Source organism: Centruroides vittatus, unplaced genomic scaffold, assembly GCF_030686945.1.
Source record: "Centruroides vittatus isolate TY-2023 unplaced genomic scaffold, ASM3068694v2 scaffold_1015, whole genome shotgun sequence".
Classification (NCBI taxonomy): domain Eukaryota; kingdom Metazoa; phylum Arthropoda; class Arachnida; order Scorpiones; family Buthidae; genus Centruroides; species Centruroides vittatus.
The window spans coordinates 4,945,334-4,961,109 of NW_027122666.1; the positions used below are offsets into that span (position 1 = coordinate 4,945,334).

General features: G+C 35.1%; 2 protein-coding genes across 2 annotated transcripts in view; both read left to right on the forward strand.

The window, feature by feature from the left end:
- Window positions 1–3,956, forward strand: part of LOC136986218 (protein odr-4 homolog) — a 50,234-nt gene extending 46,278 nt beyond the window's left edge. The window contains exon 11 of the mRNA XM_067283709.1: window positions 3,308–3,956. Within this exon, the coding sequence (XP_067139810.1) occupies window positions 3,308–3,378 (71 nt within the window). The 3' untranslated portion in view covers window positions 3,379–3,956. The remainder of the gene's footprint in view (window positions 1–3,307) is intronic.
- The window catches only part of LOC136986219 (nicotinamide N-methyltransferase-like), a 257,802-nt gene that overhangs the window by 131,756 nt on the left and 110,270 nt on the right, over window positions 1–15,776 (forward strand). The gene's annotated exons all lie outside the window — the stretch shown is intronic.

Consider the following 15,776-nt stretch of genomic DNA (forward strand, 5'->3'; position numbering starts at 1 on the left):
GTGGATTGATAGATAAATATTTTAGTGCCATTTGGAAAAATTGGTTAGTTATTTAGGTACAAGCTAGTATTTTTCTCATAAGAAACAATGGAAACATTTTCTAATATCTGAATTCCCAATATCCATTTTCAGGAATTTACATTCAGGTATTGAAGTATGACTGTATATGTATGTTTATCAAAGCCATATTTTTATATAGAAGTGATAAATACAAGTGTTGTAAATCTTACAATGAAGCTCTTATAACAAATATACAAGGTAGCTTCAAAAAGTTTTTGGAATTGGTTTAATACTCAAAAGTTTGTGTACAATTGGCAAATTGAGCAATGTGTCCTTCAAAATATTGTTCCTTTGGCACCACACACTTTTGACAATGCTGGTATAGCTGCTGAAAACATTCTTGGAAGCCATCTTGCAACAAAGCCTGCAATGCAGATGTCACACTTTGTACAACTTCATCTGCATTCTTGAAGTGATGTCCCTTGATGGCATCTTTTAACTTTGGGAAAGAAATTTCTATCTCTTTACCAAAGTTAAAAGATGCATGAGGTCTGCTGTGACCATGTGTTGGCAAACACTGTAAGTTCATTGATCATGCAGGATGGAATGAAAACTTTCATCCAAAATTTCTGTTGTTTTGATGATCTGCACAATTGACTGCCGGCTGTCTGACCTGATAGCCAGTCATCACTTCAGGCCCTGAGCAATGAGTATCATAAGTATCAGTTGGTACAGGAGATTGGGGTGTGGTACTTAGGGCAAGGCATGCATGAGATGGGTCCGAGGCCACATCAGAACCTGGACAAGTGTGCCGACCAACTGGCCAAGGAAGCGGCCAGGGTCTATTTGTTATGAGGACAGTTGAACCCTTGACTTTTTACATGAAAAGTTTTTTACTTTTCATGTACTTTTTACATTACTTTCTGCTTCAAAGATCTATGACATACTGGCAAGAGCACTGGACTCAAAGTACAGTAGGTAGGTCAACCTATGTCTTTATGCCTGAAGTTGGCCAAACTCCAGTGAGTTGTGATTCGTATACAATGCAAATACTGACTGGACACGGGAGGTTTCCCGCTTCAAGTCCAAGTTCAGATAAGGAGATGGTAGCTGCTCCTGGGGGTGCCCTCGCATCATTGTGAGGCACTATGTACTTATTGTCCTCTAGCCGAGGACTTCCATCAAGTGGCTGATCAGGTTGACTGGTCTAAGCCTTCTGAACAAGTACAGTCACTTTTTGACTTACAACGGAGTTTGGTTCCGCAACTTTGGATGTAAGTCGAAAGGTTGTAAGTCAAGAAGTGACTGTATAACAAAACAATTAGCCACCTTACACATGCACACAAGAAGGGTAACTACACTAACTGCACAACAAAACTAAAGATGATGCAATCAATTGCAGAAGTGTGCAAGATATACATGTATATGATGTATATTTGACAAAGACTATAAAAAATTGATACATTTTTAAAATTTTTTTATGAAATTTTTTCATCGTAAGTGCGAATGGTCATAAATTGAGGTAGTCGTAAGTCAAGAAGTGACTGTACTTCGAATGCTTGCACCAAGTAAAGGAAACCTATTGAAACTAAAGGAATTGGTGGGAATAGTAATAGATCTCTTCAATCTATAAGCTCAGTAGATGCACTGGGCATGGTCCCCTTTGATAGGGGAAGGGACCCCGCTGATTGTTTATAAAAGCTGACCTCTCATTAGTAGAGTACTCTAAGTGCAGTACAGGCTGCACACAAAACTGTATGACATCGTAAGAGGGTTGAACTTGATAGCAAGGAAGGCAAGGAAGGTCCCCATTGGGTTGTATTGCCAGAGCCAGAGCATTTAACTTGGATTCGACCTTTTAAGTCCAGAAACCTCAGTGATTACTGAGTGGCAGACCAGACCTATGAATAAAGTACAGTCTCTTTGTACTCTATAGTGTCATTTGGTGAAGCAGAGGCATTTTTACTTGGAGTTGTGAATATGAAGTTGTCTGACCTCACAATCTCATGTACAACTGACACTTTCTCCTCAGACATTAATGTTGACAGATGACCACTTTGCAAATAATCAGGGATACTTTCTCATCCCTCACAAAAGTGTTTTTGCCAGTCATAAATTTGAGAATGCTTTGTGACAGATTCAACAGGCATCTTGAATCATCTTCAAGGTCTCAGAGTGTTTTTCCTCAATAACACAGAAAATTTGATATTTGCATATTATTCTTTCACAGATATTTTTGCCAGGCTCTGTTTCATGTTGTCCCACTAACAAGATCTTCAGTGAATGGTAACTGTTGTCATCTTTGCAACAAGTACAAATTTATTTGAACATATTTCTCTATTCCTGACATGTTTAGCTAAGACATGCATTACATGTTTCCTTTTTCATTGCCTTTAATTAACTAACCTAGCATAATTCCAGGAACTTTTTGAAGCTACTTTGTATAAGAGCTTCATTGTATTTTTATAATTAAATAAAAGCATTTGTAAATACCATTTTATATAAATATCAGTATTTAATTTTTAAATACAGTGGACCTTCGTTATAGCGCTGCTCACTATAGCATGGATGATGTTTGCAACGCGATAAGCTCAAACATGTTTATACAGGTTCGTGTGGCGTTAGTGAGTAGCGCATTTTATTGTTGCTGCGTATTGAGTAATTGTCTATGTATTGTGTTCCTGAATGTATTTTGAATAGTGTTTAATTATTGTATGCATGATGAGTAAAAGAAAAGCTTACAGTGCGAAAGAAAAGTTTGACATTATTGCTAAAGTAAAGAGGTGAATCACGTTACACTGTGTCGCTCAGTATAACATGGGCATTGTTTCCCGCCCGACATGTGCGTTATATCGGGGGTCCACTGTATCACTAAACTTATTTTGTTAGTAATAACTATAAAAAAATTTTCTACTGTATGTTTTAAAATGAAAAAGTTGATAGCCAGACCTATCACTTTGAGGTATCCACAATTGAATCTGTTCAAACCGCCCTAGAAAATTTTTATTGGCAATATGTCTTGCATATATGTTTCATTTGTCACCATCCAGCTGCCTCCATATGGGCCTATCCTGACCCACAATGGGTATTAAAAAGTCCTCTTAGATGCCCATTGCGTGGAAACAATTAAAAGTGGAAAAAAAGAATAAATTTGATAGAAAGAGCTTTCCATCATAATTTTCTGTTACACTTTTTCATTTCAAAATGTATAGCAGAACTTTTCAGATTTTTTTCACTACTAATTTTATAGGAACTTCACATATATGTATATATAAATTTAATAGTAACATTTTTATTATTATTTTAGATCCTATAGTTGGTGCTGCAGTTGCTGTTTTAGCCTTTGGAGTTACATATTTTCTTTCACAAGAAATCTGAAATTTCAATTGAATTGTTATCATCTGATTTATTAGTTGTGCTCTTTATGATCGTAATCTGATTTTCATTAGCAATATTTTCTATTTAAATTATTTTCAATGTGAAGTAATATTTCAAATAATTAAATACCAGATGTTGTGTTTTCCAATTTTTGAGAGATCATTCCTAATGGTATAAATGTAATTTCGGCTCAAACTCACCAGTATTACATTAATTTTGATACCTGTTTTTAATTCTTTGAGTTGCAATGTATCCATCACTTCTTGTCAGTTATATGAAATTTAAAATTACAAAAGAGCTTTGTTGTGCCTTTGATTTGATGACTTTCAAAAAACAATCTATTTTTTTATATGGCTATGAAAAATTGAAATTAAAAGTAATTACAAAATTATTAAATATATTTTTATTATTTTAGGTTATTGGCTATATATTCTTAATAATTTTAATTTTCTATTTTAAATAATGGATTTAGGGCAAATTTTGAAATTAAGGAGAGAAAACATTTTGTAAATGTACAGTGTGTCAATATGTATATGTATACACTTCAGTAATAAATTTATATGAACTTTTTAATGCAATTATCGAAAGCCAACATATACAGTACATCACAGCATTCATTATGTAACCAGGCATCAGCAGATGGGAAACTGGGCACTTTCCTGGGATCAAGTAGAAATATCCACAAATTATAATCATAAAGTGATTGAAATATAAGACACTCCCACATAATTGTTCTCATATTAAGGGAATGTTGTAGGCACAAGGCAGGACTCATATAGTTCAGTCATCTGTTGAGAGTGGATCTTATACAGTTCTGCAGTTTGGTCACTCATCATGCCAAAGAAAGTCCTTAGATCCATGAAACTCCTGCAACAAAGCGTTGTCCATCAGACAAAAGGGAAAAGTTTTGGATCCACAAGTCAAGTCATACACACTTCAATGAGGAAAGAACTATCAGATGAAAAAAGTACAAAGCAACTCTAGTTTTTTCCATGGTTGCGACAAAGCAGATGCAGCAAGGCATATAGAAATAGATCCTTTCCCAGAGGAATGCGAAGCCAATCGCCTGAGGAGAAAAATGCAAAGCAAGGAACATTGAAAAGTAACTTTGTAAAAAGCACTTTGAAAGGGAAACTTGAGAAGAGACTTGATTGACACGAATATCAAAAAGGAACCTCAGGTCCTTGGGACAGGAGTTCTTATCTGCTTGGCCTTTCAATAGCCCATCCTGATTAGTCTCGGTTCCTAGTCTACGCTTTCTGATTGGTCTCGTACTGTTTCAGGGGTAATTTGAGACCAGCCCGAGTTGGAAACATTTTAATTTGATGCCAAATTCCAACCCCAACTGGAGATGGTTGATCTTAGGACTTACCTTGTTTATCAGTTCCTGTCATAGTGCAACTTTGAATGAAAATTGTCTTGTTTCGGTTTTTTCTAATTGCACAATTTTTTGGGGGGAGCAAATTTTTGATGAGGTTTCGACCCTGTCTGGGGCCTGACAATAATTACTTTAATGTAATTTTTAAATAATTTTATATGCTAAACAAACATTCTTGCATGTTAATAATAGTTAATACTTAAATTACTGTTGTATGATCATTATTATATTCAGGCTTCTGTAAGAAATAGTTTACAAAAAACAGTATTCTTTCATAAGAATCGTCTCTGGGATTAAATTTATAATAATTAACGGATGTTCACATTTTTATTAGGACACTTGTTACTTTTAAAATGATACAGGTAAAGTGGAGGGATGCATTTTGTAGCATAAGTGATGAAGGATTTGCTTTACTACTTCGTTTCATGCACGAAATTACAGCGAATGGACCGTTGTTGCGATAGTCTTAATCTCATTTCAGAACTGAATACAGAAATAATCTGAATGCAAGTGTGACCTATCTTAAACATTCGTTTCGTTTTGTAAAGACATCCTGTACTCATTTGTAATGTGTCTGGTGCATTTCTTTCGATCCAAAACTCCAGTTAACTGAAGTAAAGTAGAAAATTCTGAATAAAGTCCACTTGCCATCTGTAAAGAATATCCAGTTAAGCTTTTAATTATACAATAAATATAAAAATATTAGTTATTCTTATTTAAATTTTCAAAATTATACAATTAAAGATGGTCATATTTTCATTTAAAAATGAATATATATAATATATATATATATATATACATACACATATACATACACATACATTTTATTGTAAAAAAACGAGAGCTATGAAAATCAAAAAGAGCAAATTTGTTGTTCGGAATTTACATTTCATTTGAATTTTAATCTGAAAGTTGAAAACAATAAAAATAATGAATGTCCTCTAACTGAATAGTAGCGAATTCAGAAATTGGAAGTTTAGAGGAAATGCAGAAAGGAAATAATGTAGCTTATAAAATTATTTACTACCTGTGGTACCCCCGGGAAGGGGCGCAGATACGCCTTGCCCATTCCCTAAATCCTAAATTCGAGATTGGGAGTAGGGATGGAGGTCAGTCATCTCCACCGTATACATTATAATGCATTTAAATGCAAGCGATTCAATTCTACCTTTGGTCATTTATCGGGTTTCGTAGTGGGGAAGATGTGGGGCATCTCCTAAAACATCATTAAAATGCATTATTATCGGACAGGTATGTCTTCAAAGTTTCGCCGTCTATCTTAATTAGAAAAGAGTGAAATTTGAGTTACAAGGTTAAGAACATAGTACAAAGCAAATTTAAAAAACTTTTCAGAAAAGAGAAAGATTAGAAAAATTTTCTCCGGGCACCAATTTAAGATTCAAGGGGGAAAAAAGCACTTGTCTGAGGAAATACAAATTATGATAGATCTTACTCGAATTAAAAAATTCCTTTTGATAAAGAAATATCCTGCCATTGATAATCCTATTGGGTTTCTTCCAAATCTCTTCAGGAAACAAACCATCTGTGCAAAGAGTAAAACACAAATAAGATAAGAGAAAATAATGAAGTATTCGATAAAAATACATACTTTATATTTGAATCTCAATGAGAACGAAAGAGAAGAAAACACTGCTACTGATACAAAATTGTCGTAGATCTGAAAAATAAAAAACATTTATGTTTAATTTAATTTAATTTTTTTTGAAGAAAATGAACTGAAATGGAAAAAAATACATAGACATATATATGTTATGGACAAAGTGATTAATCGGGCATTATGAATAATGACCAAAAAGGGCTTGCAGTGTGATAAATATTGATTAATTTATTAAATTGACCGGTCATTATGAATACTGCTATCACTTAGTCGGGCAAAGTGATGATAATACGTTGAGGAGTGATCATCCGACATACGCTAGCCAATTGGCGCACTGAGTTGCCGATTGTATCGCGTTGACTGCGTATCGCGTTTAGTACTGAATTTTAAATTGTGCAATATTAATTAATTTGATTTAAAAAATTCCACTTATTTCATTTAGAAATATTTATTTTTTGTGAATTATTTCAAAGTATTTTAAAAAGAACATGTAATCTTTTAAAACTAAGTACTATTAACTATATTAATTAAATGGTAAAATTTTACCTATGTGCACCATCATGGTGGTGGTGGCGACTGTTTGTGCTCCCGACGGATTCCTCCCAAAGGGGAGCCGCCAGCAAGCCGCCGATTGTTTAACATCACTAGATATTGAATACACGTGTCAATAACTAGTATGTATCAAGAACTACCGTGAATAAATAACTAGTGGCGTTAAACAATCGGCGGCATGCCAGCGGGTCCCCTCCGAGAGGAATCCGTTGAGAGCACAAACAGTCGCGACCGCCGTCAAATTAAGTACTAAACGCAATACACATGCGCAACTCAGATACGAGTGCTGATTGACTAGCGTATTTTGGATGATTACTCCTCAACGTATTATTATCACTTTGCCCAACTAGAAGATAGCAGTATTCATAATGACCAGGCATTATGAATAATGCCTGTATTAATCACTGTGTCCATAACGTATATACAGGATCGTCGAGGCATATTCAGAATTTCTTCGTGGGCAATCTTAGGCAGTTTTGGAGATAAGATTGATGACAAAAGTATAGTCAAGTGACTCAAGAAAAAAGCATCGACCAATTAACAACTGGAACATGCTCATATATGTCGCGAGAATTCGAACGAAGAGCTGCTATGCTGGAATCGCTGCGCACCGGATAGTCGCTCTTACAAATCGTGGAATAATTTGGCTACCAGAAGATGCGAGTTTACTACAAAGCCAAGAAGTTTAGGGAGTCTGACAACAAAGAGAATGTAACTCTTGATACTTACAAAGGACTACAGCTTTATACAGTGTTTAGCCGTCGAAAGAAAGGAAAGGAGAATAAGAAGGCAAAGAAGGATAAAAAGGAAGGATAATGTTGGCCTGAAGTTTTTACGCCTCAAATCCGTATCCTCGAAAGGCGAAAAAGCAACATTGAGTTGCAGCATACGAGAATATGTAGTGCAGCTACATGAAAGATAGACTAAGTAGGGCTACTGCCAAGTGGCTTTTATTAGTGTTAAAAAGTAATACTAACATTAATCCAGAAAAACCTGAGGTAGCAAGCTTTAAAGAGACAAAATAGCCTAACTAACTAGAAAAACAAGAGAAACAGCGAGCAACAGCTAACTTATAACTATACATGAAGAACAGACCAGGACAACTAGGGCAGACAAGATGATGTAGACAAAAGATCTACAAGGAGGACGCCAATTTTTTTAAAAATTTATATATCAATGGAGACATAATACAATGGAAATAAGCAATGGCAGACGAAACTGCTCCCAAGGGACTTCAAATATACAAAGGACTACAGAAAAGAACACAGCCTTTCTAATCCAACCTAAGCTAAAACTATCCGAACAATAAGCCAAATACAAGGGGATACGAATTGTATTTGATGTAATTTTTATGTATTGATGGTACCGGTACATTGTCCGAAAGTTGGTGAGGTGTGCAGGGTCATATGTAACCCTTCAAAATTGCTATTCTCATTAAACTATCCTTGATGTCTATGTAGCTATCGCAACGGAAAACTGTGACGTGGTTTCTGTTCTTCGTGCAGCGCGGTTTGTCCCCAAGGCCGAACCTATGCAGATACTGTTTAAAGTTAAAGGGAAACTTTAAGTAGAAACAGGTCTTATTCTAAGGAGTTTCCCTACTGCACAAATAGGTTATCAGTTTTGTTTTGGACAAGCCGATAAATCCCAGCGTTAATAAGCTGTTCTAAAAGGCATAAATGAAAAATAAGGCAATAACAGAAAATTACTTATTAATTTCAATCACCACTCAATCGTTAGATACATGCAATTTGAACTGTGCGCCTGCATATGGTATAATTTACTATAAGTGCGCTGTAGTTGTGGATTGTAGATTAAATGATAACATTGATGTTGCGGTTGCATAAAAAATATCTATTGTGTACGAATATTACAAATGGTAAATCTTACAAACGTTCCTTCCATAGCTGTTTTTTTCCTGGGCGGAATAAAATATACAGTAAAACCTGTGTAAACCAGAATCGCACGGTACTGAATATTCCAGTTTGGTAGAAGAGATTCCTTTGAACAGGTTCTGTTTTAACATAGAAAATCGTTCCGTTCCGAAGAATTTTTTTCCCTTTAGGCTGGTTTTTTTTTTTTTTTTATTCGGGTTCCGTTGCGGACAGGTTTTAAACATAACCAAAGGAAAGAAATACAGTACTTATAAAACCCCAGAATCGGAGAATTAATTACTGCACAAATATGGGATTCCCACTGCACAATTTAAAATTTCCGTTACACATTTTGTGTCCAGTTGCACGTTAAAATATTGGCTGGTAAGTAGGTGAAAAAGGGTGAAACTAGGGAAAAAGTGGCGGAGTCGCAATTGTGTCATGCTTGGGGATAAAAATGGGGCCGAGCCTACCGGTATTGTCGTGGTCTCAGCTGTCTTGACAGAGAATTCCTGACTTCTGACATGGAAAATCATTTGTTTCCATGCAATTTTATACTTATAAGAATGAAATTAAACAAAATAAGTAAATAAACTCTATTGGAACTTCCGTGAACATTGACCTATCGACCCGGAAGTTTCGCCAGCGCCTCACTGATAACCAGAAAAGCTTAAGTTTAAAATATCAGCATTCTGGACCCAGTAGTTTTTCTCTACGAGAGTCTACAGATGAAAATGAATATCAATTTTTTTTTCTTTTGGCGACTTTTGCATTATTCGATTGCTTATAATTCGGCAACCCCTGTATAGAAAACCTGAAATTTTGCACACTACCTAAGAAAACGAGTATCTTTCGAACGAGATATTCGGAATTACTATAGGCGTTTGCAGGGCAGAGAAATGACTCCCGCCCTGCAAACGCCTCTAGTCAGTGACTTTTTCAATTGATGCGGAGTCATTATCGTCACTCTCGATTAAATTTTCCCTCTATTTTTAAGTGTTTTTCATTATATGGGGACTTTTCCGGATTTATTTCGACGACATGTATGTATATATATATAGCTTATATAGGGCCTATATAAGCCTATATAAAAATTGTATTTTTATATATATATATATATATCTACTGATGATCAGAAAAAAGCCAGAGGATGATAATATGAAATAAAAATCGCTTGATATTATCCATTGTGACTTATAAAATTTTCCTATTGATAGAAGTTAACTGTAAGGTTGAGGTCAACTGTGGTCTAACTATCTTATGTTGAAAACGAGTTAACAATGCCATACTTTCATATATTAAATAAAACTTTGCGGATGATATCGTGCTGTGTAAACCTTCCCAAACTAAGGCTGAGAAGAAACTGGAAGAGTGAAGGAAAGCTTTGGAAGAGGACATGAGGATTAGCAGAACTAAAACAGCTTATATGACTCTGAATGGCAGGGACGAGTTCAATATTAAAATCCAAAATGTGCCGCTTCCTGTGGTTCCGAGTTTTAAATATCTAGGGAGCCTTTGTCGAGATGGGAGGGGATTGAACTCAAAAGTTCAACATAGAATTCAATGTGGATGGTTATAGTGGAGGAATTTGAGCAGTATGTTATGTGTCAAGAAAGTTAGTTGCAAACTGAAAGGTAAATTGTACAAATCAGTTGTTAGACCCGCAATGTTGTATGGGGCCGAGACATGGGCAATCACAACAGCCAAAGAAAGAAAGATGAGGTGGCGGAGATGAGAATGTTGAGATGGACGTGTGCAGTATCAAGGAAGGATAGAACAAGCAACGAGTTTATTAGAGTTTTGTCAAGGTGGGACTCTTGAGCAGGAAGATGCAAGAATGCAGGTTGAGGTGGTTTGACCACGTAGAGCGAAGTAGTGAGATTATGTTGGAAAGAGGGCCGGAAAACTGGTAGTGAAAGGAAGGAGGAAGAGAGGAAGACCAAGGCTGCTTTGGAAAGATAAGGTGGAGGAAGACTTGAATCAGAGGGGACTTAAGAAAAAAGACGTCCTTGATAGGAAGAAATGGAGGAAACATATTAAAGAAGGAAACGCCGCCCCCGTATAAACATGGGAAAATCGAAGACGAAGAAGACTGTTTCTACATACAATGAAAGGTTACTTGGTTCATTTAAATATTGATTGAAAAAATATAACACCGACATATGAAAAACTAGCGTAAATATTTATAATACAGGGTTTTTAAAATACAGTGTTAGACCCCTGTTGTGCCTAGTTTTTCAAGTACTGTATTCATTTAATCTATTTTTTTAAATCATTAAAATTATCATAGATATGTTTTGAAATTTTACTTACCATTGATGTCATAGCAGATAGAGCCCAGGAAACGAGCAGACACCCAATAAGCATTACTAACGCAAAAATGACCATAACTTGACGCAACGATTCATCCATGTCGACAAAAATAGCTCCATACAATAACATGCAGCAGATGCAGACTGAATTACTGTAGACTAGAGGAAAAAGCATTTTCCATTTTTTGTTTATCTGTTGAAAAAATTCTCTTATCTCTAAATGCTTCTCCATCATTCCTTGGAGAAATACGGTCGTGGCATCATCTTTGATATCTTGTAACTCTTTAGATAAATGAACCGATCTCATTGCCATGACGAATAGACATTCGGAGCAGCAAACAAGAATGGTAATCATTTGCCCAAATATATAAATATAATATAATTGGACTGCAACAGAACAAAATAGAGCTTCCAAATTGTTGCAATTCTCCTTCTTAAGATTAGAAAAAATCGTTAAACTCGTTATAATACAGACTAATTCTTGCAAGCAAAAGAGGAGTGCAAGAAATCCAATTAGCTTATATTCAAATTTGTTAATTATTTCTTCTTCGCCATCATAAGAGCTTCTCCTGTAGCATAGACATATCTTTTTTCTCTTGATGATGCTAAACTGTAGGGCGATATATACAGAAAATATAAAGTGAGCAAAATTGACGGAAAAAGCATATTTTCCGAAAATAAGAAAGATTTTTTTGCATGGAAAATATCTAACACTCGTCGTCACCAATAAAACGGCTACCCATAGACCTAATTCGACAATGTTAACGTAGATTCTGAAAGCTGCATCCGAAGGTCGATGATTCTTTTGACTGCATTTGCATTTTGTCATCAGATGTAAACCGAATATTCTACCAGCAACCGCGACTGGGTGAAATCGCCAAGTCAAGCAACTGTATTCACCAAATGGTTTCGTATAATTATGCATATTTGGTTGTTAAAATGGAAATTTGATGACAACACACAGAATCCATTTTATAATTTAAAAATTAAAATTATAGTTGTCCGGCATGCTGTTGCCACAAGCTACTTTCTAGGCTAAAATGTAACGTGTCTTCGTGAGCAATTTCATCTATTTTGTGGCGGAAATATCTTGCTTCATTTCCATTTTTAATTTCGTAAGGAATTTATCTATTAAATTGAAAGTGGAAATTATGCAAGGTATTTACTAAGTGCATAAACGACATGCACGTAATCAATATTTACTAAAGTTTATTGGAGACGAATTCTAAGCCGAGTCTTATTAATTAGCTTCTGTTTACTACTGTTAGCTTCTGAGTCTTGTTAATTAGCTTCTGTTTAGCTTCTGTTATGTAATAAATTTTAAGTGCATCTAACGCATTTTACAGCCGAATATGCAAATAAATTAATAAGTTTGTTAAGTTATGGCAACGCAACACTTGGGCGATCTGCTTAGGGGGGATGCCTTCTCTTTTTAAGGGAAACTGGCCCCTATTTAGGCGTTACAGACGTGGAGAAAACTCGGAAAACTCCACGTGGCCAGCTCGTCCGAGCGAGGCGCCGAACTCCCAGTGTTCAGGGTACGAAGACCGCTTGGCAACTGGTGGGCTTTGCCCATCATGTACCGGTACAGTACATGATGGGCAAATTCCTTAAAAAAAATCCATAAAAAATGGAAGAATTATTGGAATGAAATGTGGCTTGCGTGTGAGTACTGTTTTTTTTTTTTTTTTTTTTTTTTACGGAAAACAAATTCCAGAAAACAGTTGCTTAACTTGATGGCAACATTCTCGCGTGGCGCATCTATTGTGATATTTTATTAAACAAACTTATTATATTTTTAATTATTATAAAATGGCGAAAAGCTTAATTTTGAGGGTAGGAATGGGTTTTATAAAAAAAAAATTATAAATGCTAATAACGAGTAAAATCGTCATTAAGTCCTACCTTACTCGAGATATGGCACGTGACTTCTCCCATGTCCCAGTCTCTCGACCTTCAACCACCAAAATTTAATAGCAACAATCCCCTAATGCACAAATCCTCCTTGCAAAATTTCAGAAAATTTCCCTAAAAAACATAGAAGTTATTAAGCTTCAAAGAGGGTAAACAAAATCGTGCGCCTTCCAACTCGCACTAACATCCATACATACAGAAAAAATCCCACATTTTTGTTTTTATTTCTCGACGTTTCAAGATCTCCTGAGTTCAAAAATATAAAAATCTTTGGGGAGGGTCGTTTTTTGACTGATCACCATACTTTCATCTTATATATTGATATAACATAGCCGGGAAACAAAGGGTTTATATAGTAAGCGGAAAAACTCTATTGTTAATTTGATCGTACCATGAATCACAGCTCCCTAGTAACGGTTGTGTAAACACTCGTTCATTACCAGGTTATATCACAGCCCACAAAAAGACAGCCTTGTCATTCTATCAATAGTAGTACTAATTCTTTCCGCCAGGAGAAGAAATGTTTGGCCTATACGTCAAGTTTTAATCCGTTTTCCATCAGTGAATACCTAAAAATGCGTATTCAGCTGTAAAATGAGTTAGATGCACTTAAAATTTATTACATAAATGTAAACAGAAACTAATTAATAAGACTCGGCTTAGAATTCGTCTCCAATAATTTTTAATAAATATTGATTACGTGCTTGTCGTTTATGCACTTAGTAAATATCTTGCATAATTTCCACACACATGCGTAAAATTGTGTGGCAGAAAACTGAATCAAAAATCAGCTTTCAGTTCAGTTTCTGTTTTACGCTTTTATGCCAGAACACACATACATAAAAATTCTGGCCGAACAGGAAACACCACTTCTAATTTTATTAATAAATCTATCCCTTTGTACTTTCCATTTTTTCTCCGCTTTCTCCGCTATAATATAGAAAATTTAAATTAATACACTTGTATTCCGAATTCAAATAAATAACGTGTGATCTAAATACTAGGCCTATATATCGATTCTACTAGACCGACCTTTTATTTGAAACTTTTCACCTATAGCCATCCGTAAACGTTGTTTAAATACAGTGTCTTTATACGTGACACTGATGTGATCGAACGGATTTAATAAACTCCTCTACTTCATTTATTTTTCGTTTTTTCGAGACCGTCACAATTATAGGGTTAACCCTCATTGCTCCCATTGTTAGAATAAAAACCACGTGTCTACTTTGACTTCACAGAAAAGACTTCTCTTTATTGGAGGAATTTTGGCGTAAAAAGTAAAGACACGCTCTACTCTTTTTTCAGTTCTGTTTCAGCCAAAATTTCAGAAAAATTTTTACGCTTTCTGTTTTATGCTAGATTTTACGCCGAATTTTACGCATGTGTGTTCCTGGTCTTATTGTTAATTTTTCGAAATAAAAGTAATAATTTTACTTAATAATGAAAATACATTTTGTGAGTGTTCTTGTCCTATTCAATTCTTATACTTCTTAGGAGGGAGAATTTACTGCAGCAATATTGAAATTGGCGTTTTTTCCAAACTACCATTGCCAAGATAATACATGTAGAGTATACAACGTTTATCAATAAAATGCAATATTGCAGAACCGTTTTCATGCTAGACTAATTAATTTTCCCTATTTTGCTAAGGCTTTTAAATCTTAATCTCTAAGCGATGATGACTTATTGATAATTTTGTAGGGCCCAACCTCTTTTCTAAAGTTTGCATGGCATGGATCTTTTTCATGCTAAAGCAAGGGAATCGTACAGTACCTCGGCTTAACGTTTCATTGGAATAATGACCTGTTTGCAGAATTTATAACCAGGAAAGATGAGGGCGGTGTGACTGCACAAAACCCTGCGATCTTGCAAGATTCAACTCTAAAAAATTGATCATTTCATTATTCGCTAATTTAACTAATATTCGTTAATCTATTTAACGGATGGTATGTTTACTATTAAAATATTATTTTATAATTCAAAACTGTCCTTTTTTATTATTAAAAGGCCCAACACGCTAACTTTGCACCAGACCTCGCTTTTTCTCGGGCTCATCTTGCTTATAACCATAGAAAATTTTAAACGACCTGTACAGTGTCTTAGAATTCTGTTTCGAGTAGGACAGTGCCTTTTTTTATACAGTTTTTCCACGCAAAACTAATAAAATAAATAAATAATTATTACCCTTAAATTAAGTCTTCCTCGTCCTTGAACTGTCAAATGACTATTTCATAGCTAACAAAGAAAATAAAAGTTGTTTTACTAAATTCAAATTATACAGTATTTACATTTTTAAAGGTTCAACGTTGGTAATTATTCTGGATAGGAGTTTGCTTTTTGAATTTTTGCTTCAGGGTCCATGATTCTTCCTTATGTATTTGTTAACCGGCAAAACCCGATTTTATGCCAAACTAGTTTCGCCTAGGCCAAACTAGTGGCGTGTCAGGCCAAACTAGTTTACAATTATTATTCAAGTATATTAACGTATATTAATGGTTAAAATAAAATTAAAAGGCAATCAATTAGATGAACAATATTTATTCAAACATAGTCTACTTAATTATAAAAAACGGGGTTAATGTTACTCTACGTATCGAAGGTGGCGGCTCGTCTCCGAGTCCAGCAATTAGAAGACGGAACAGTGGGGACGCGCGTTCTAACCTAACCTAACCTATTCTTCTCAATGTCAGATGTGGTAGCTGTATATACGTAATGTGAATGTATGTCTCTTTAATCCGAATAAATAA